The 21,119-nt window shown below is 39.1% G+C and overlaps 2 protein-coding genes across 2 annotated transcripts; both read right to left on the reverse strand.

Moving 5' to 3' along the window:
• Positions 1 to 1,966: 1,966 nt before the first annotated feature.
• Positions 1,967 to 2,490, reverse strand: LOC122639902 (putative cell wall protein). Its single transcript, XM_043832937.1, has 2 exons — positions 2,210 to 2,490; positions 1,967 to 2,173 (listed from the first exon to the last, which is right to left on the reverse strand). The coding sequence occupies exons 1-2, from the start codon at positions 2,439 to 2,441 to the stop codon at positions 2,004 to 2,006; spliced, it is 402 nt and encodes a 133-aa protein (XP_043688872.1). The 5' UTR covers positions 2,442 to 2,490; the 3' UTR covers positions 1,967 to 2,003.
• A 10,802-nt stretch (positions 2,491 to 13,292) lies between these two features.
• On the reverse strand, positions 13,293 to 19,881 carry LOC122640072 (probable protein phosphatase 2C 52). The gene is made up of 6 exons (XM_043833189.1): positions 19,811 to 19,881; positions 17,769 to 18,277; positions 17,341 to 17,682; positions 17,127 to 17,244; positions 16,746 to 16,969; positions 13,293 to 13,907 (listed from the first exon to the last, which is right to left on the reverse strand). The coding sequence occupies exons 2-6, from the start codon at positions 18,027 to 18,029 to the stop codon at positions 13,431 to 13,433; spliced, it is 1,422 nt and encodes a 473-aa protein (XP_043689124.1). The 5' UTR covers positions 18,030 to 18,277; positions 19,811 to 19,881; the 3' UTR covers positions 13,293 to 13,430.
• Between the last annotated feature and the right edge of the window lie 1,238 nt (positions 19,882 to 21,119).

A 21,119-nucleotide genomic window follows, 5' to 3' on the forward strand; every position in this document is an offset into this window, starting at 1 on the left:
CTCATATTTACTGTTTTAACTTTAAGTATTTATCTACCTCTTTTTCCTGTAACTATGGTTGCTATTCCTCCTTGGCAATTTTTCAGTTTGAAATTCTGAGCAAAACTATCCATGGGGATCTCAGGAGTCTGTTTGGACGATTTTCTGATCATGTGCTTCTAGGATTAGCTATTATCTGCTATCTATAATCAAGCATATTGTTCACTCATTGGTTTGTCAACTATACTATGCCCTTGAATTGGAGAAGTCTTTCTTATATTCATGGAAAATGCACAGCATCAAGTATCCATTGAGCCTATGATTAGTTAGTGACAATACTCGTACAAGTTAGTTTCTAATTAACTGATAAGAGGATCTTGTCATGATTCTAATTCAATATTGTCAATATCTTTTTTCTATATTTTGTTTGATCATCTTTTGATGTGCCCATAAAGAGTTCAAATACAGATATCTTTTCTAACATATCTTCCACCATAACAGCATCATCATCATCATCATAACAATAAAATAAAATATGAGGAACAAGAATTATTCCTTCCAAGATTGCTCAATAATCTCAGAGAAGTTTAAAGCTAAGGAGCATTAATTTACCTATACTGAGTCATGGTTTCATGCCCATACCAAGTATTTATCATTTTGAAAGTCAGTAAGGCCATCTTATGCAGGAGCCATGAACAGTAGCACATAGAAGATGCCATGGTTTTTTTCTCTTGTTAATGCTTCTTTTATTTTTATTTTTCTTGGGGGGAGGAGGCTAGTAAGAAACTAAAAGTCTAAAACTGGTGCTGTTACTCCTAGGTGATGTTTCAATAAAAGAGCAGTCTTTCTGGTCCGGGTTGCAGAGTAACTTCAGCTAATTCGTGTCTGGTTGGATTCTGCTTCTGCAATAAATGTTATCCTATGTTGTCTCCCCTTTTTAGGTGAACATTCTGAGGGATAAAAATTTTGCTGCTACACTTGTCCTGCTAAAGGCCTTTATGTTGCTGCTACACCTAATTTCGTCGCCGAGTATTCTTGATCTGTCCTTTAAGAACCTAAGCAGATCTTAACCCATAGTGTCGACTTGAAGTGATGGTCTGTAAATTGTATACCTTTAGTAACCATCTATTATTTTTGCTTCTTTTTTTTACCATTTTATTGTGCCTTCTGTTTTGTTAATATTCATTAGGAATCAATTGAAGGAGTAGATTTTTTTTCCTGCGCCCATTATTTTTTTCATGCTCATTGTGTTTTTTCTATTTCTCTGGTTCCAATTTTTCTTATTAAATATTTGCTTTATATTTTGGTAATACATTTGAATATTGTTGTACCTTATAACACCTTTAAACATGCTTGTCTTTCAAAGTTGATAGATATGGTTAATGAATTCAGATCAGATTCTAGGCCATTTATGTTTTCATAAAATGGTCCCCATTCCTAAGACAAGTCAGTTTGTGGTCCTCAATATTTGATCCTTTGCTCACTCCTGTACCTTACCTCCACCAACTGGAAAACGAAGACAGAGGAGAAGCGTCACATTGTTTCTTTAATGTTTTATGGTCTCTTTCGTAGCATGTCACTGTAGAGCCATCCATATGAAGGAATGCACTTTTAATGTGTTTCTAAGCACCTTTCTTAAAAACTACCAAACCCCTCTCTCTCTCTCTCTCTCTCTCTCTCTCTAGACCCCCTGGGATGACTGTCGAACCAGATGGGCCTAAGAAGGGGATGTGGGTAAGAACCATAGAGGACAATTAAGAGATACATGAAGAGAAAAACAACATTGAAATTTTCAGCATGAAGAGAAAGACAAACCCTAGATCTTTATTTAAAGCAATTACTATAGTCTACTACATTATTAACGATAGTGCACCTAACATAACAACTCATGCAGAAACTTTGACTTCCTAAGAAGCTTCTTATTTTAGCCAAAATGCTGCACCTACATTACATGCATTTTATTTCCCTAAATTAGAATATAGAAAGATTGCAAGTGACAATTAAACTAGTGAAGAGGAGGGAACTCATGGGCGAGCTGTTTGAGGAGTAGGAACTGCACCGCCTCCACTGGGAACCTCTACACTTGGGTTGGGAACAAAGGTGTCATCACCACCTGGGACGTAACTGGGACTCCCTCCCCCAGTGCTCCCAGTGCCGCTATTTCCACCCCCACCAATGTTGCCTGTTCCTCCGCCTATATCTCCAGTCCCACCAGTGTTGCCCATTCCTCCTGAATAGGGTGGGTAGAATGGAAAACCAGCTAGGGCAGGTACTTGCACTCTTCCTAAACCCGGAATGAGCACATTTCCATCGTCGCCGATGAACAACTCAGGCTGTTTCTTGTCTGTTACATTGGCCTTGGTTGGAATCTCACGCCCTGCGACTGCTACTTGAGTCACTGCAATTAAGATGGTGAAGATGAGAAATATAGGAAGGAGAGAAAAAAGTGAGTAGTTTGCCATTTCTATAGCCTATAAAAAGCTGGACTCTTCACTCTGGATAGAAGAAGAAAGAGAGCAAATGGGTATCTTGGACGATGAGACAAATGGTGTACGCTCCATGGCTTCTTATACTATGAAGATTTGGCGAGTTGGGTGATTTTCTGGCGGTGAGTTAAGATACCATTGCTCCTGGAGGGACACCCATACAAAGACTACAATACTAGAATGTCAGGACGAAAACATACAGAAAACAAAATTCTCTCTACAGTAGAGTGTTTGGTCAAATGTCATCTCAACTATCCCAGTGGGTGAGCACTAGTAAATGTTTCATAAACAGGGTGGACCGATGGGAGGATGTGGAGACCAATGTAGAAGTAAATGCCCATTCAAGAATCAGTGGGAGTGTGGGACTACCCGGTAACCTCCTCACCTCTTATATTTGAAGGCAGTTTACCTTCCCTTCACCCATGGTGAAGGTTCTTGGGTCTGTAATTATGTTTCCGTCTGCCTTCTTCAGTTCTTTGTTTCAGAATTTTCGATTCATATTCTATTTTCCCCTACTGAGCTCGACAAAACGTGAGGAGGAGATTGGTGTTGGAGTTTCTCACTTTACCCTTCTCTGCCACCGGCTATGGAGGCTATTTAATATAGCCAAGACGAGGAACCAAATTGCTTATGGCAGGGCACACGTGTACAGATGGAGGTTCACGGTAAGGCTCAGTGGGCGACAGCACTGACATCTGTGCGGTGAGCAGCATGTTCTCATTGACGTTTCGTGAGTGAATAACTGCTACCCTACAGATTTTATGAACTTAGCCACTTGGGAGTTGGGAGTTGTAGATCAATTTGGTTTAGTTCATTCCAAACGGAAAAATCTGTTTTAAGGGAATTGGAAATCAATCCCTGAACTTGAAGGGCTAAACTATACTGTGATTACCTGTTGAGGAAATGAAAGTGAAGATCCTTTAGATGGTCGTCCAAACTTAATTGGTCATTTGTTTGTCCAGTTTATACATTATGAATCAATGAACCAACTTTGACATGAGAGGGCATCAATCAGAAATGATCGTTTTTGTCATTCTATCTACTTCTCTTCATTGCATTGGATCTGAAAATCTTTCCCACATAGTCTATTTTAGCTAGTGGTTTTTTCTGTAATCAGTGGCAACGACTCCCAAGTGGTGAATTTGTGGCCTGTCGGTGTGTTATGCCAGTCTTGTGGCACAGAATTTTGGGAGTTCTTGGGATCAGTATACCCCCTTGGCTTGAATTCCCTTCTTTCTTGTGTGAGGTAGCAGGAGGTAGTTGGACTTATGGTAAAAAAAAAGAGGAAATTTCTAGTGTTTTTTCTGATCAAATTAAAGTTTTTTGGCATTTCAAGGCACTTTAATCTTACACAAAAGGCCTATGTGCCTACTATAATTGCAGGTAAATGAAAAGACCAAAACACCATCAAAATTATTATTACAATCTAGGGCTGCAACAGGGTCGGGTTGGGCCGGGCTTTATAAAACCCTAGCCCAACCCTAAGTCCCCTTAGCTAGGCTCAGGCCCGACCTGACCCTGACTTAGGGCCAGAAAAATCCAACCTTGACCCGCTCTCAGGGTCGGGCCGGGCTGACCCTGATTGGCCTTGATCATGGGGAAGGGGAAAGAAATGCATGGGCTGGAATGGGTTGGGAAGAATATTATCAATTTTACATAAAATAACACTATAATAAAAATTATTATATCACTTATTGTCTTCATATATAATATATTATATAAAAAAATGTGGGTGACATTTAAAGTTTATAATGTATATATTATATCAAAATATATTTTATAGTATAACTTAAATCAGGGTTGGGCTGGGTCGGGCCTAGCTTAGCCTGAGACCTCAACCCTAATCCGACCTAACCCTGACTCAAGGTTAGAAATTTTCAGCCCTGACACGCCTTCAGGGCCAAATATCTCAACCCAGGTCCTGTTTGGGTTCAAGGTGGGTTCGGGCCGACAGGGCCAAACTTGCACCCCTATTACAATCCTAATTTTACCCACAAAAAGCCAAACCGGTCAAGTTTTTTTTTTTTTTTTTTTTTTTTTTAAATGGGAAAAAGATTGTATTATTAAACCAAAGAGGGTCTTTTTTTTTTTTTGGTAATACTAAACCAAAGAGTTTACAGAGATATGACATGGGTAGGGTTCCACATAGTTACAACACTTAAAATCTACACTAGTAAAGTTATTAGTTGCATCCGCAAGTTCAAAATAGTTATTAATTAGATTCCAAGGTATGCGAATAAAAGTTGTTGGATGAAGGAGTTCATAAAGCTCTCTATTGAAACACCAAACTTGTTTGATCCTAATGTTTGTCTTCGAAGCATATTTCCGGCCTTATAGCAGCCCAAAAAACTTAACTTCCTTTTCATCCGTTGTTGATAAGCTACTTGCATCTTTTAAAACATCTTAACCAGCTAGCAAAATGTTAAAAATCCAACTTGTTATTCTAAGTTCTGATTCATATATGCCTGCGCAGATTAAACCAACAAATAGCATTTTAGGATTAGCAGCTAGTGAAGCGATATTTGGGGTGCGTGTGCATTATGGTGATGTCGGTGCAAATAATGATTTGGAAGGGGGGGGGGGGGACTGTTCATATCCGTCAAGTTCATGGGGGATTTGATTTTAACTTCAAAGGGCACCCCATCCCATGCTCCCATTGGTTTGGCATGGGGATTTCATTACATGTCGGCGGCTTATAGATCCCATTCTTGATGAAAAATTACATTGAAAGCAAACTTGTTTGGGAAACTGCAGAGAGAGAGAGAGAGAGAGAGAGAGAGAGGGGTAGAAAAATAGTTCTATTTGGTTGAATTATAAGAAACCCATCCACTTATATATACATCAGAAGCAACTCCCTAATAATACTTGGATTATACTCAGAATTATACAAACCTATACACCAAAATCTCTCTTTCTCTCTTTCTCTCTCAAAAAAAAAAAATTTTTTTTTTTCAAGATTCACAGGCCATGGACATGTTAGAGAGACGACTAGGCGTGGGACGGAAATTCAACCAACGATGACTGATGAAGCGACGAACAGGTGGTGCCAATGCCCTCTTCAGGATCTCTCGATCAGAAGGGTACCTTCTCATCGCTTGCCGCAGGCCAGTATATGAAACTAGCATGTTATTACTACGATGATGGCTGCTACGGTGGAACGAAGACCCAATTCGCATGAACATGGAAGGCGATGAGCAAGCGCCAGACTGAGCTCCCTTTGGAGTTGATGATGCTGCAGGTGAATTCTCTTTCTGACCTGAACCCATGTCTCTGTTTTGTCTAGAACTTGATGTATCAGCTGGAATTTGACGTCTATCGCTTGTGGGAGTTCGTGGGATTCTACTAATTTGCATTCTCTGAAGCTAAGAAATGAGATAAGTTCTTCCACAGAACTGGGAGCTCTTTCTCGTCTTATGCTTTCTTTGGCAATTCTTTCTTCTCCTTAAGAATGAATATATTGGGATTGCCACAATTACAGAAACAGAGACGCGGTTTCCTTCCCCTGTGGGTTTCTACCAAAGTTTCAAATTGGAAAGTTATTCGAAGACTTTGACTTGTTCCATTTGCAAAGACTACAAGATGTCGGCTTTTTTTATCAATACCAGTCGTGACTCTTGCGAGTTGGAAGTACTTGGAATTTAAGATAACTTCAATGGTTTGAACTTTGAACTTGGAACAGGGGTTATGCTGATTAAAAAAAAAGGAATATTCCTATAGAGAATACCGAAGAGATCATGGTTTGATGAATCAGTATCGGATCGATTTATTCATATCGATAGCAGTAGAGACTGATATAAATTCTTGGTTGATCTTGTATTGATAGATCAATAGGGCAAGGGTAAAATCATAAACAATCAAAAATTTTTTTTTTTTGAACAAAACAAGTCCAATCCAACCTGATACAGACCAATTTGGATCAATATCAGATCATGGATACGGATATCGATTACTAAAACCCTGGAAGAGATTGGAGGGGAACTATTTAATAATTGAGAATTCTAATTCTACGAAATTACTATATGTGGATTTACGCAACCAAAAACACCCTTAAGACTTAGAAATAGAATTTAAATTTTTTTGAAAAGTGGAGTGGAGCCCACTAGTCCGGAGTGCATCGTTTAGTCTTCCGTCTCAAAAAAAAGTCTCTCTTTTTGGGTGTGCAGTGGTTAACACGATTTACACACAGATGGTGGTAGAAAGTTTTCCTTCTCCGAAGGATGAAGGAAAGCTAGGAATTATTTTTCCTATATTACCCATGTCTTCGCATTGAATTTTCAAGCAAATACCTTTATAAATATTTTTTTCTCTCAATGCATAGATTGAGATTTGAGAAAGAAAGAAAGAAAAAAAATCCGAAGCCCCAAGTTTAAGAGCACTCATATATGTTCTACAATCTCAACCAGTCACCCTCACCAATTTAATTTGCGAAAGATCGAATGGATTTTACACCTAAATAACCCTAGTTCAAGTGTTACTTAATGATGAGATTTTTTGGACGATTGTAACATTTTTTTTAAATAGTGGGATATTCCCATATCTTCTCCTCCTCCTCTATCAAACTCGGAGAATCAAACCCACAACCATTTGGAATTAATAATATATTAGAGCAACAAATTGAAAAGGTCATAAAAAAAAAAAGAAAAAAAGGTCATACACGCATAATAAACAAATTTACGTGATTCACCCAAAATAGACTACATCCATGATTGAGAGATTACAAGAACTTCCGCTATTTTGATAAAAAAATAACAAAATCGTCACTCACATCCATATGAGATAACCCTATAGCACCGTTAATATTGAAGAAAAATCACTAATACTAGAATTAAGTTGACTTTTACTTGTCAAAATTTTCTTTTTTTGGCATCCAAGCGTAGCTTTAATGTAATTCAACAGAACCAACAGCTAAGGAGAATAGTCACTCATCCACCACAACCACCTAAGGCAGCTCCAGAGATGTTCACAATGAAGTAAGGGTTAGACTCCTCAAAATTTAAGACAAAAATGCTTTGGAGCAATATGATTTTTTTTTTTGGATAGAAGAGCAATAGACTTAACTGAACTTCTTTGAAGTTTGGAATCTGTACTCTTTTCCCTCGTCAACGGTCACACACACTCACACCATGTCATTATTTGGAGGTAGAAATTGGTACTTTTACATTTTATGGTATGAGGCGGCTCAAAATTTCAAACTTCTCTAGATAATAGATATTAGTCTCTTAAAGGCATTTTAGGTAATTATCCAATTTCCCTCCACTGCTTACTTTTCTTATGATCTGCAGTTGACTTGGAAAAAGTAATTAGACCCCTTCTCTATTAAGACTATAAAAATCCTTCGAAGATTTTCCCCATCTTTTGTCACAAGTATCTCCATCATTAACCAACAGCTCCCTAGTGTAGTTAGTGAGCTGTGGTGCGTTTCATGCCCATGCTCATCAGGTCTCGAGTTCGAGTCTCCTGGCTGGTATCTTTCCCCCTCCCTATTCACCCACCTTTCCCTCTCCCTATTCACCCACCTTTCCCTATGGAAAAAAAAAACTCCATCATTAACGGTGTTTCCGCCGCAATTTGGTGCCACCGGTAGGCTACACAGAGTCCAATCATTCAAAGGTGCAACCATTGAAGACTATTACCCAACCCGCAGTACCTAGAGAGCTAGAAATGAATCCCTCTTTGAGAACAAAACCATCCATCCTATGGATATCTGCAAGAAAGCTTCTTTGGCCGTTGAGGAATTCTGGACACGAACTTCCCCTCCAAGTGCTCAAAACTTCCCCTCCAAGTGCTCCCCCACACCTGGAAGTAATGCTGCTCCTCTAGTTCTGAAGTGGTCTCCCTCACCTCGTGGCCTGTTAAGGTGAATTGTGACACGTCCTGGATTGAGAAGGACTCTCTTTCAGGTATTGGAGTTGTCATTAGAGGATTCCAAGGTGACATCCTGTTTGTTGCTTCTAACCCAACTTCCTTCACCACAGTGCTCCAAGGCGAAGCTCTAGCCATTAGATCTGAGATGATTTCCGCGCTTGGGCACTGTCATGACTCCATCATTCTTGAATCCGATTGCAAGCAGATTATTGATCTTCTGATAGATCCCATCCGGGTGCCGTCTCTGAAGATTCTCTATATTATCTAGGATATCAACCAACTTCGCTCTAGTTTCATAGAGTGTAACTTTGTTTGTATTCCCAGATGTATTAACCAGGTTGTTGATAACCTGGCTCGAAAGCCAGTGTCACTAGAGTGTGTGACTACTTGGCCTAGCTCCACTCCATAGCTTGCCCAGCTTTGTGCCAGGGACACCATGAGTCCTAGGGGTGCAAGTTTGGCCCTGTTGGCCCGAACCCACCCTGACCCGCCCTGAGCCCGAACAGGGCCTGGCCTAAAGATTTCTAGCCCTGAGGGCAGGTTAGGGTCAGAATTGCCTAGCCCTGAGTCAGGGTCGGGTCGAGTCCGGGTTGAGGCCTCGGGCTCAGCCCGACCCTAATTTTGGCCCTGATTTTGACCTTGAACTTAGCCCTGAACTTCGCCCCTGGATTGACCCTGATCTTGGCCCTGATCTTGACCCTAATCTTGACCCTGATCTTGGCCCTGATCTTGACCCTGATCTTGACTCTGATCTTGGCCCTAATCTTTGCCCTGATCTTGACCCTGATCTAGACCCTGATTTTGAACCTGATTATGTATAATGATAATATGATATTATATTATATAAGAAATTATTAATGTTACAAATAACACCTAACAAGGGTTCATAAATTAGACTTTTAAATACATTATATATATTATATAATCTATAACTAGGATTGGAAAGGATTAATGTGTAAATTCATTGAACAAATAAAAGGCTGAGAGAGTGAGTGACTGAGACGTATTAGAGGTCAGAGGGGGACACAAGAAAAAATTTGACCTCTTAAGTACAAATGCAAAGCAACATCACAATGCAAAGCAAAAACTAAATTAATTAATTCATTATTTGATTGTTATAGTTATAGTTATAAAAGTATTAGCAGTTGGAGTTTGGTTTACTTTCATTAAATTTGTTTTTCTATACCAGTTAACAGGTTATGCATTTTGTTATTTGATAATGAAAATTTTATAACTTTATATCATAAAATGAGAGAGTGCTACCTGCTTGTGTGAAAGCATGCGTGGTCATGGCTTATAGATATAGTCTGTTTGCACTCTATACAATGAAAGCATATAGTCTATCAGGGCAGGGTCAGGGCAGGGTTAGGGTCAGGGTCAGGGCCAGGGTCAGGGTCAAGGTCAGGGCCAGGGCCAGGGTCAGGGTCAATAGGCCAAGCCCAGCCCAATCAGGGCCAATCAGGGCGGGCTTGGGCTGGGCTTGGCCCGTCAGGGTCAGGGCTTTTAGGCCCTAAGTCAGGGTTAGGGCGGGTCTAGGCCGAGCTAAGGGGACTCAGGGTTGGGCTAGGGTTTTAAAAAGCCCAACCCAATCTGACCCTGTTGCAGCCCTAATGAGTCCTTTACACTCTATTCAATAAATTTATTTCTACCAAAAAAAAAAGAAGTAGTTGAGTAGTAGTGCTCCTACAATTAGCCCAACTACAACAGAGTACCACTCGAATATGACAAGTGTAAGGGGGACTTGATTCTCTCATACCAGTGTAGGGGTTAGGAGTTGATGCCGGTGAAAACTATAGAATGTCCTTGCCCGTCTGATGCATGGATTTGCAACCAAAAAGATGGACACAAGAGGGGATCGGAGAGGATTTCTGGAAATCCTTTGATGCCAAAATCAGTTCTCAAAGCAACCAATCAAAGGTGTAAGAGTAACGGAGAGTGAGGGAGTTCAAAGTTGGAAGTTTGGAATCAGGATTAGCGTCAAGATCGTCATCTTTTTACCTAGGGTCCCTCCCTCTATTTAGAGGGATCAAAAGAGTGATCTGACCTGGCATAGCAGTGGAGTGTTTGAGCCTTTCGAGGGGGTCCAGTCATATCAGCATTAAATGCCGCCATATCTTTGTCGTATTTTGGCTCCCTTTGCATAGAGATGGGACATATACGAGACGTGAAGGGGATAGATTCGCCTTTAACTTGGATCTTTATCCCTGCTAGTTCCTTGCCCAGTCCAGTTCCTTAGTGCCTCTAGCAAAGGGAGGCACAATAACCACCCTACCCCTACCCGAACACTCTTCCTGGGTGGGGTCCACCCCGCCCCCCTTATTAGAGGCACTGAGGAATTGGGCCGGGCAGGGAACTGGAGGAGATAATTTTCACTTAAACCCCCAGCATTTATGCGCGTGCTTGTCCCATCTCCTTTATAACAGATATAGGCCTATGCCAAACAGGGAGGTAGCCTCGTGGGCTCCAGAAATGATATCGTAATGGTATCAAGATTTACTTTTGACTTTGAAACATATCGGCCATCTATAGACTGGATTATTCTTAGTATATCAGGAGTGTCAGATTGGATGGATTTGGTTTGGTTTCATGTTAGAATGAATGAGTCTAAAACTAATCCAATAAGGGTGTAAAGGTTTCGGTTTCGTATCGGTTTCTCTTACCAATTTGCTATTGGTTTGGTTTCTTATCGGGTTATATCAGTTTGAGTTCGATTTGGATCAGATTTTCCAACAATTATTTGGTTTCTTATCAGTTTTGATGTGATCCGGTTTGGATCGGTATCATAAAATCCCAATCTAAAACAAATCCAAAAGGCTTCATTTCGGTTTGGCAGTCAATTTCGTCGATTCAGACTAGGGTTTGACAACCCTAAAGGGTCTATGGAAGGCGTTGAGAACTTGAGATGAAGGTCTCAAAGAAGTGGATAGGACTATCCGAATATGGTGGGATTATTGAAAGGTGGGGGTGTAAATAAGGGTGAAAAGCTAAATGAGAATGGAGTACAGAAATGGGCTGCAGTCATAGTTTGAGTCTTTGAGGAATTGGATTAAGTGAATCGTTCGACACGGACGACACATACCGGTCGATCTGTTCTGATATCGTATTAATATCCTATTGGTTATGCAGATGATCGGTACCCGATCCAATACCGTGCACTAAAATTGTGGTGAAACAAACAAAAAATCCAAAAATTAAGTTTAAAAAAAAAAAAAAAAGACTAATGAGAGCAAAATGATCGATATTGGTTTCTGTATCGATATCGACAGATATCAATAACAATACTAATAATATTTTTTTTTGTTTTGGAAAAAACAATATTAATAATACCAATGTCTAAAATTATGTGGATAACCTTTAAACCATAACCCTATCCAGAGTCAAGACTGAGGTGTGAGGAAGCGGCAAGAGATACTCGCACAAAAGTTATGGGTAAGAGTTTTCTATAGAGGAGCGTGATTTGTGTATGCATATAGGGCCAATGGAAGCACACATGCGATCGCATCATTAGGGCAGTCATTATAATCTTTCATGGAATGGGGCGGGGTGGTCATTTCAATCTCCGTATCTGGACGTAGGATGCACATTCCCCCATAGAGAACTTTCTCCCAAAAGTTATTTATGGCTGGTGTTAGGTAAATTTCAAGATGAAAGGTGATCCAAGATAGGATAAGAGTTTGCCACCATCTTAGGGTCATTAATGTCTGACCCCTTATGGAATGAAGTCGATAATGCTCCTCACCCTTTGCACAATGGATTTCGGTCCTCTGTAGCGCGATAGGGTTTGTAGCGCACCATTCGACGGCCCGCAGTGCTTGGACACACAATCTAACACACAGGTGGGGTGTTGGGCTGCATGCCCAAGCACTGTGGGCCGTTGGATGTGCACTACAATCCCTGTCGCGCTACAGAGGAGCCCAACATTTGTAGGATACCCTCTCATTATTTTTGTCCAAACCTTCTTGGTTACAAATTTAATAACATTTATTTAAAAGTGTCATTCGTTTTTGAAAAATTATCTACTCTATTTCCTTCCCAGTCCCTTTATAGGCCGATCTCAATTCGATCCAACCGATACTAAGATCACGAACTATGGGAGTGACCAACTACAACTAGCTTCTTATATTGACATCATACATGCCTATTGGAAGGAATTTCAATTCAATGGGTATCGATTCATATACAGTAAGCCCACACCATTAAATGAGGAGAGATGAGAGCCTATAAAGGGGCATGTATTGTACACCGTGGTCAAGTGATTCTTTTACCTCTTAAAAATATTATAGGGAAAACATTTTCTGAGCTGCTGACATAAGATAAGCTAGTCTCTCTATTCTTCACAAAAATGACTTCACTACCCTCCAATGTAATATATTGTTTTGTCACACTTCATTGGTACACTCCTCTATGTAGCTTGCTCTATGAACCCTCTTCCAAAAATAATTATAAATAAACATAGAGATAAAAATCCAAAAATTATATGAAAATATTTCTCAAAACAATACAATATGAGGTATAAAATATGCAAAATGTACCAATTTTAAAGTACAAAATATAAATATAAAACAAAAAATTTTAATTTTCCATGCGGGCAGCTGATGCAACTATTTCAACTATTAAAATTTTAAATTTTAATCACATCAAATTTTCAGCCTAATTCAATCAAATACCCCATTGTGACCTTTTCCCTAGCTTTGAAATTGGACCTACAACTTCACATATGGGCATGATACCTAAGGGTTTATGAGATTTATCCATCCAGAAAATTTGAGCAATAACCTGTCATGGTTGAATTTAAACACACTTGCACCCAACTAAATTTCCTTTACAAATGAGAACCTAAAACTAATTCACGGTTAGCATATCACAGCCTAAGCAGGCTAGTAAAATTGGCTCAATTTAAGTCACATTCTGGATTCTTTTAACCTAGGTTTCTCCAATTGTTGTGAAAAAGCAATTAGCACAGGAGTAACAAGAATTTATTAAACCTTCAATTGATGAGACCACCATGAGAAGATTTTAGATTTCCTTGAACCTATGAGAATTTTAGGGCATGGAAATACAACAGGCAGTCATCAACGCACTCCATAAGAGAGACATATATCAAACATTTCGCCTCTCCTCAGAAAATCTAGGAAGTTGAACAAGTGAGTTCACTCGAGTAACACCTTCCAAACCTGACCAGTTTTGATCTTCAATCATCATGGTTCCATCACTTTCATCCACCCCAACTAGAATTTTGCTGTTCGGGTCACTGTCTTCTGCTGATCTGACAGTAAAATTCCTCTGCAGAGATGGTTCTGGGATCTGACCATCATCCGACTCAATTGTATTGCATGAATGTTGGCTTTGATTAGTGGTGGCAGTAGATATGCCTTGGTCCTCTGGGTCATCAGATTCAGAGTCCATCTTCCCATCCAAAAACATACAAACCACTGCACAGTCATCCATTTTAGATGTTGGGTATTTAAGTTTCCATTCCCGAGCAGCTGACTCGACTACTATTCGTGCAGCCGAAGATCGATTCGGGGCAGAGGTCACAATCTCAACCACTTCTTCATTGCTCAAGACATCCCAAACCTGCAGCAGCAAGGATCATAAAATTACTTAAAACACATAAAAGATGTTCGGTTCCTGGATGAATTCTTAAATGCATGAATATGCAATATAAAATTCATTCAAACGTTGACGAACAGAGGGTTTGGATTACTTATACATTTTATTTAGATGCATCTTCCACACTTACGAATTTAATGCTTGTAAAAACCACAATTCAATTTTGCATGGGATACTCTAGCACTGAGAATATAATATAGTCAACTTCATAAGCCCATGTTACCAAAAAAAAAAAAAAAAAAAAACTTCATAAGCCCATAAATTTTGTACATATGGAGGGTTTGAATTCCTCAACAAATCTTCAAAAAGCACTACCAAAGAGATTTCCTAAACCAAAGATTAACCTAGTAAAATGATTCTATCCTTTCAATTTATTTACCTTTTACAGGCCATAGATCATTATTTAACTGGAATGGAAAATTGGGCACCTGTAATCCCATTAAAAAAGTTGAATGTCTTTCTTTTTTATCCGGTAGAAAGTTGTAATACAATTTAGGTGGATGTTGGCCAAACATCAACAATGGCATACCCCAACATCTTCAATTTTGAAGTTCTGGAAACTGATACGACTGCAATCCTTGACAACAGCATCTCTCCAGTCAAAGACAATCAACTCAACTGAGCCTTCTCTCGACATAAATAGGTAACACAAACCCTGTTTCACCATTTTAACTCTATTCACGGTCATATTTGTTAATCTTAAACCATGCATGTCTGTTCCCACTTCCCCAATAGTATGGTCAGTCCTTTATTTTCTTAGCTCCTCCCAAAGTCGTCCAGAGACCTTTGAAATACAAGTCCATGCCACCTCAAATGACTCTCTCTCTCTCTCTCTCAACTTATCACATCTCAGGGCTACTTCTAAACCACCTTCACTAAATTCATTCAGCAACCTAAGCTATTACTTTAATTGAAACAGCACAAACCTACAGATCGTTTTGCATCTTACTTGCTTGAGCATGTAAAGTAGTTTTGAAAAACCGTTAGGGTTGGACCAACTTGGTTTATTATAGCCAAACACCTATTCTGTTCTAGTGCAGTTTCATTATTTGCTTTAGAGATGGTATCAAGACTTCTCTTCTTAGCAACCCTTGTGTAGCATGAGAAAATTCAACAAAATAGCTTTCTTCTACATCTAGAAATTTTGGCAGATTTCATTAAGCCTAATGTAAAATGTCTCTGCTGCAAGCACCATGAGTGGATTAAATTTTGCCTAGTCAATGGCAAAATCATTGCATGTACAATGATAGCATAACGTTGGCAATATAGATGTCTAGATACTATGTTACATTTTTTTTACAAATACTCACTGAAATCCATAATCAACTAGCAATAGCAATAGCAATTTAATTTTGTAAGATACGCAGTAAGAAGTAGTAGTGAAAATGCTGTAAATACTTTCTGGCTCTTGAAAGCCCAATATTAAAAGAAACATTCAACTTTTAAGAGACAGAATTACAGGTAGCCAAAACTGGTTCTTTGATCATCTTTCGAATTATAGTCATAACTTTTAGTCTTTTAAATAACGTAGGTAACAACACTTGCAGAGTCAACCGGGCCAAATCCATCAGCAATGATAAATTTTGCCTGGTATAGAGAGACTCTATCTTCATGCAGTTGACTAGACCTTGGATGGTTAACTCAATTGACTAGTTGTTGCCTAGGTGTCATCTAAACTACAAAGAAGGGTGTCTTCGAAACAACAACCAATTGTAAATGAGTCAGGTTCCATAGCACGTACGCTCAGCAGCAGACACATGTTCCACCCACTACCATTTAGAGCACAAAAGGGGCACTTGTGGAAGTAAAAAGGACATGTGTCCGGCACTGAGCATACATGCAGCGGAGCCGTGCTCTTTGTAAGCATCAACGGCACAATAAATAAAAGAAATTGACAACCATGCCCACATCACCTATAAAATTTAAAAATGTACAGTGGATAATAACTTCCATACAGTGATACAGGACACCCTCACACATAGGTGAGGAATTCACTGATATCATGGGTAAAACCTTAGTCATTCCCTTTGTTCTTGGTTGGACTTTTAAGACTAATCATAGAGTTAATGTATTCCACATTTTCAAAGTAGAGAAATGACATTTCACTTCTCTTATTCTCTTACAAATAATAAGAATAACAATACATTAAAACTGGTAGTATGTGGTTTACTGGCCATCATATCCACCTGTGGTCCAAGTATAAAATCAGTGACTGTAAGTTAAATAAAATTCATTTGTCTTCAAATTTGAAACTAATCAAACTCAAATCGAGCTATATAGAATTTCTTGTTACACCTTGTGCCATAGAGATTGCATAAAAAAAAAAGTCGTCTTTTTTTTTTTTATTCACTTTACTCCCTTTGTTCAAGTTTGCAGATGGGTAGTCTGCCCATGGTACAATTATTCATGTTCGACTTTGCTGTTATACAGATTTCTGAACAGGATAGAAGCTGAAAGATTCAACTTCCTATGTTTTAATAGAATTTACGACCTAGAGTGAAATATAAACATAAGATTGACACAAGAAATGTCAAATTATCAATTCACTTGAATAATAATGATGCTGGAATCAGCTACTACTGGATGAAGCAGAGAATGTGTGTGTGTGTGTGTGTTTTGGTTCAGAAAGGGGATGTTTTCAACCACTACCGTCATTCCATGTTCAGCAATATATACACAACATCAATAGAAGGCAAGCAGCTACGGATACGGATATGTGGTCTGTGGATTTTGTATAAGAATAAGCATGAAATCCAAATCAAGCAGATGTTATCAAACAGAGATTAGGGACAAGATGCTTACCCCATCAGAAGCAAGAACAATGAATTGATCCCTCTCAGTGAGGATCCTATGATAGAATTCAGGTATAGAGATCACCCCATAATCCTTCAAACAGAAATCACCAAATGCCCTAGCCATTGCTAATCCAGGGGCATCATCAAATGGCAACCAAACTCTAGGAACTTCAGGTTCATCTTGCAATGCAAAAACCCTTCCTCTACACCGTTTAATGCGTTCCGCTTCCCCTGAAAGTGATCAAATTTATTACCGAAGTATTTATTCAAAAAAAAAAAAAAAAACAGACTTGGGGATAAATTGCATATTCTACTCCCACCCTCTAAAAGGGGGGGGGGGGGGGGGAGAGCATCTGAATTATGAATGAAACTGATTTAAAAGACATACTTGGCAAGTCAGGCTTTAGATCAACCGTCAACTGCACTGCAACAATGGAATCATTGCTGTCTTTAGATCCCAAGATTGCACGAGAATCCCCAATGTTTCCCATGAAAAGATTTGACCCCTTAGAATCACAAGGAAGAGCAACAGAAACAAATGAGAGGGGGAAAATGGATGCCAACAGAAAGAGAAAAAGAGGACACTTTTTTTACTTGGACACCTGTTTAACAATTGTGACCGCGGTGCTACCACTGCAAAAGCAATCCAAGGTAGGATGTGACCTTAACTCCTTGTCCATGGCTTTGTATGATTTTAGGAAAGATTCTCTCCACGGCAAGCCCAAGATATCCTCGGTTGGGGCCTCCTCGGGATCTCTTTCATCCAGTTTAACTTTCCTACCGAAACAACCACTGCTCTTGCCATTTATTTTAGATTCATAAGACTGCAGAAATGAGAGCAACTTCAATGGCAGGGCATCCCTCACTTTCCGGGCAACAAGATGCCCATATGGGCCATGACCATCAAAGACACCACAAAAAATTGCATCTTCCGAGAGGAAATCCTAAATGTAAAAGAGTGACATCCAATTTAGAAAGAAATTAACCTCTATGATCAGAAAGAAACTAAGACAGAAAGAACATTACTTACTTCCCACACAACCATGGCATCCTGGTTTATTCCTTTGCGTCCTTGCTGTGTGAATATACATGAAGTTCTGCTCTTTCCGTTTGAGAATATCCGATTAGGTATAGTAGACAAATGGTGCAAGGTAGTGACGTGCTCAGAAAATGCCCTCTTCGGTCTCCTGCTCCTCCGAGAGCTGAAACCCGAACATGAAGATATTGTTTCTCCATTGCTCCTGCTACTTGTGCTACTGATACCACTACTTACCGAAAGACAGCAACCCATCTGCTCAATCCCAAAACCGAAGCATCGGGAGAAAAAAGGGTCTAAGCTTCTAAGCTTCACCTTTGGGGTTTCAACAGACAAATCTGACTTGAAATTCCAGAAGGGGGCGACTTGGTCGACAAGCCCAAGAGGTTATTTCAGAATAAAAAAGATTCTTGCACATGGATTTGCAACCGATGCGCTTCAAACTTCAGCTCGTAGACAAGAAACACTTTATCTAAAATTTGATTATCCTATAGTCTTCCTCTCTGCAGGAACGTGAAGCGATAAGAAAACCATCTGACTAAGCCAAGATCAAATTAATAAAATGAATTATTTAATCCATAAACATTTGATCAAAGAAGGAAAAGAGAAAAACACAAAGTCAAATCCCAACCACGAGTTAAATAGTAGAATAATACATGGCAAGGGATTTGAATATACAAGAAACAAGTAAAAGCTGAAAAAAAAAAGCCAGTCAACACACGAACAGGGGAATCTGAAATGCATATATTCCAGGGGCATATGTCTTCCGAGAACTTACAAAGGACGTAGGTGAATTTTTTTGTTTTCATCGACACAGTAAATTTGGCCAGCGGAAGACACGAAAACAGGAGCAAATAATGAAACCATCTCCAATTTATTCTGTAGTGGAAGAAGAACCATCAAATAACATACCGAGATAAGCAGATCTTAAGCCAGATTTGATGAGGAATACCAAGGAAGGAACACGGAAGTTTCAAAGAGGTGAGTATATATTTCTAGAACAAGAGTAGAGCGAAACTCGCTCCCAAAAACCTAGAAAGACTGGCAAGGTTTGGGGGGGGTGGATAAAAAGGGAAAGAGAAAGCACAGGAAACAAGTGAGAATGGCAAGGTGGTTGCTGGCTGGAACTCCCTGCGTATACTTAACATCACAAATAGGACCGGGAAATCGAAACACAGACTTTCAGGATCCCTAAAGAGACGGGCAAATGAAAAACGAAGAAAGGTATGGCATTCAAAAGAAAATTAATTTTTTATCAAAAGATCACGGAAAAAAGTAAAGTAAGTGGGATCTCAATATGTCACGTTAATCATGAAGAAAAAGCAAGGTGAAACGCAGCAAACTTCAATTTTCTTTGAAGAACAACCAGAAAAGAGAAAAATAAAACACCAGTAATGTCTGTGATGCATAAAAGACGAAAGAATGTCATGATTTTGCCGATCTTTAACCACAGGAACAAGAAAAGAAGATGGAGGAAAAGTAAAGATCTACTGCATCATCAATCTGATATTTATGAATCCAAAAAAATAAAGGAAAAAAAAAACAGAGGATAGAATCCAGATAGACAAAAAGAATCCAAAATAATTATTTCCGTAGACCTGTCAAATGGCATCCAACAAACATCAAATCTCATGAAAAAGCAAGATAACTACTCAACAGTACCAATAAACCCAATTTCTCATAAAACAAAAATCACTGAAAACTAAAGAACAATCTTAAGTATTAGGATCACAAACTTTCAGAACCTCAACAGTCAGTTCGAATCTGAAGATCTAAAGAAATTAAAAAAAAAATAAAAAAAAATTCAGAAGAAACTAATTCCAAAAACGAAACAAAGCAGTGACACTGAAAACAAAAACAGTAAAGAGTGCGTATGTTGTTATCTTCTCATTTTCAGCAAATCTACTAACGCGTGTAAGCTCGTTCAACAGAGATAAGCATTAAAACTCTGTGAAAGTGTGAAGTCATCACTCATGAACAAGACAAAGAAGAACATGTAAGAGAGAGAGAGAGAGAAAGAGAGAGAGATGATTCACCTGCAGCAGCAAACTGAAGGAGCTTTCCTATTTCCATGGCAGATCTGCAGTATACATGAGAGAGAGAGAAGGTGGAGCGGTAGAGGGGGTGCATTAAATGCTTAAACCAAATCAGAGTTTTAGATAAAAGAGAGAGCAAGAGCAGTAGTTAATAGTGAAAAGCGTGTTGTGTGATTATGGATCAGGAAAGCTTAAGCAGCCAACGCAGAAAGAGAGAGAGAGAGAGAGAAACGCTTTATTTGGCGGGCAGTTTCTATTTGGCTGGCTAAAGCGAGAGACTAACATGGGGAAGAGGGATGGAGTCATAGACAAGTAGAGATAAGAAGAAGAGCAGTCCATGAAGAACACGCCGCACACCTGAGACCAGACACACATATGCAACGTGGTATGACCATTAATTAGCACGAGAAAAAATTGACCCTACCCTTGACCTAAGACATATTTGCCACATGGCATGAGCATAAACATTAAATAGCACGAGAAAAAGTTGATCCCACCCTCCATTTCACAGACTCCCCCAAGGCCCAACCCCCTTGCCAGTCCCACGCCCAGCAAGGCACTCTTTCAAAAGAAAGAGATTGGATAATGAAGAGGTAGGGAGTAGGCCCCGCAAGGTGGGCTGGGCTGGGCTAAGATGGGTTTGGTCTGTTTTTTGCTAATCTTAATAGTAAACCCTAATCACTATCATTAAGCATCTAAAAGACTCTAGCTAGCTAAGTCTACCTGTCTAAGTAACACCCAATGATAGGGTGTATAATTGGATTTTAATGATTGAGTGGGTTTATGGTCTTACGTCACCCCACGTAACAACTAGGGGTGCTGGTCTCACTTCTATGGCTGTCCCAAGAGGGTTTTATGAAACAGTAAACCCTGGTTAACACTTTAACCCATATTCCATAATTTAATAAGAAATGCTTAAAAGTTAAAATTTAAAAGGCAAGAATTTATCGTTTTCCTTTTATTTATTTATTTTTGGATTTTGAAAAATGATAGTACAGACCAACGGTCATTGATGTATAAAGGGAAGGGGGAGAAAGCATGTAACTTTTGACTTTTTATGGTATGAATTTGATTGAATTTCCCGCCGAAAGGAGGGTGACGATGGAATTTAAATCATACATATGCGAATGACCATATCAAACTGCATTATATTTTCATTTTTTTGTAAAAATAATAATAAAAAATTAATACAGTAAAAAGAAACTATCTTTAGCTTTTTAGAGTGGGGTTGCCGTTTTGGACTTTTGGAGGGGAAGAATGGAAAAGGCTTTTAACCCAAGGAATGTTTGGATATAAAAGGTCGAATCAT

Source organism: Telopea speciosissima, chromosome 9, assembly GCF_018873765.1.
Source record: "Telopea speciosissima isolate NSW1024214 ecotype Mountain lineage chromosome 9, Tspe_v1, whole genome shotgun sequence".
In the NCBI taxonomy this organism is placed as follows: Eukaryota; Viridiplantae; Streptophyta; class Magnoliopsida; order Proteales; family Proteaceae; genus Telopea; species Telopea speciosissima.

Excerpts from the sequence above, each read along its gene's own strand:
- LOC122639902 (XM_043832937.1), bottom strand. The coding sequence starts at position 2,441 with ATGGCAAACTACTCACTTTTTTCTCTCCTTCCTATATTTCTCATCTTC. Across the intron at positions 2,174-2,209 it reads ATTCTACCCACCCTATTCAG|GCGGAGGAACAGGCAACATT; the intron begins GAGGAATGGGCA and ends CTGGAGATATAG.
- LOC122640072 (XM_043833189.1), bottom strand. The coding sequence starts at position 18,029 with ATGGGTTGCTGTCTTTCGGTAAGTAGTGGTATCAGTAGCACAAGTAGC. Across the intron at positions 17,245-17,340 it reads CGGTCACAATTGTTAAACAG|GGGTCAAATCTTTTCATGGG; the intron begins GTGTCCAAGTAA and ends TGTGATTCTAAG. Across the intron at positions 13,908-16,745 it reads TTGTTCTTGCTTCTGATGGG|GTTTGGGATGTCTTGAGCAA; the intron begins GTAAGCATCTTG and ends TTGCTGCTGCAG.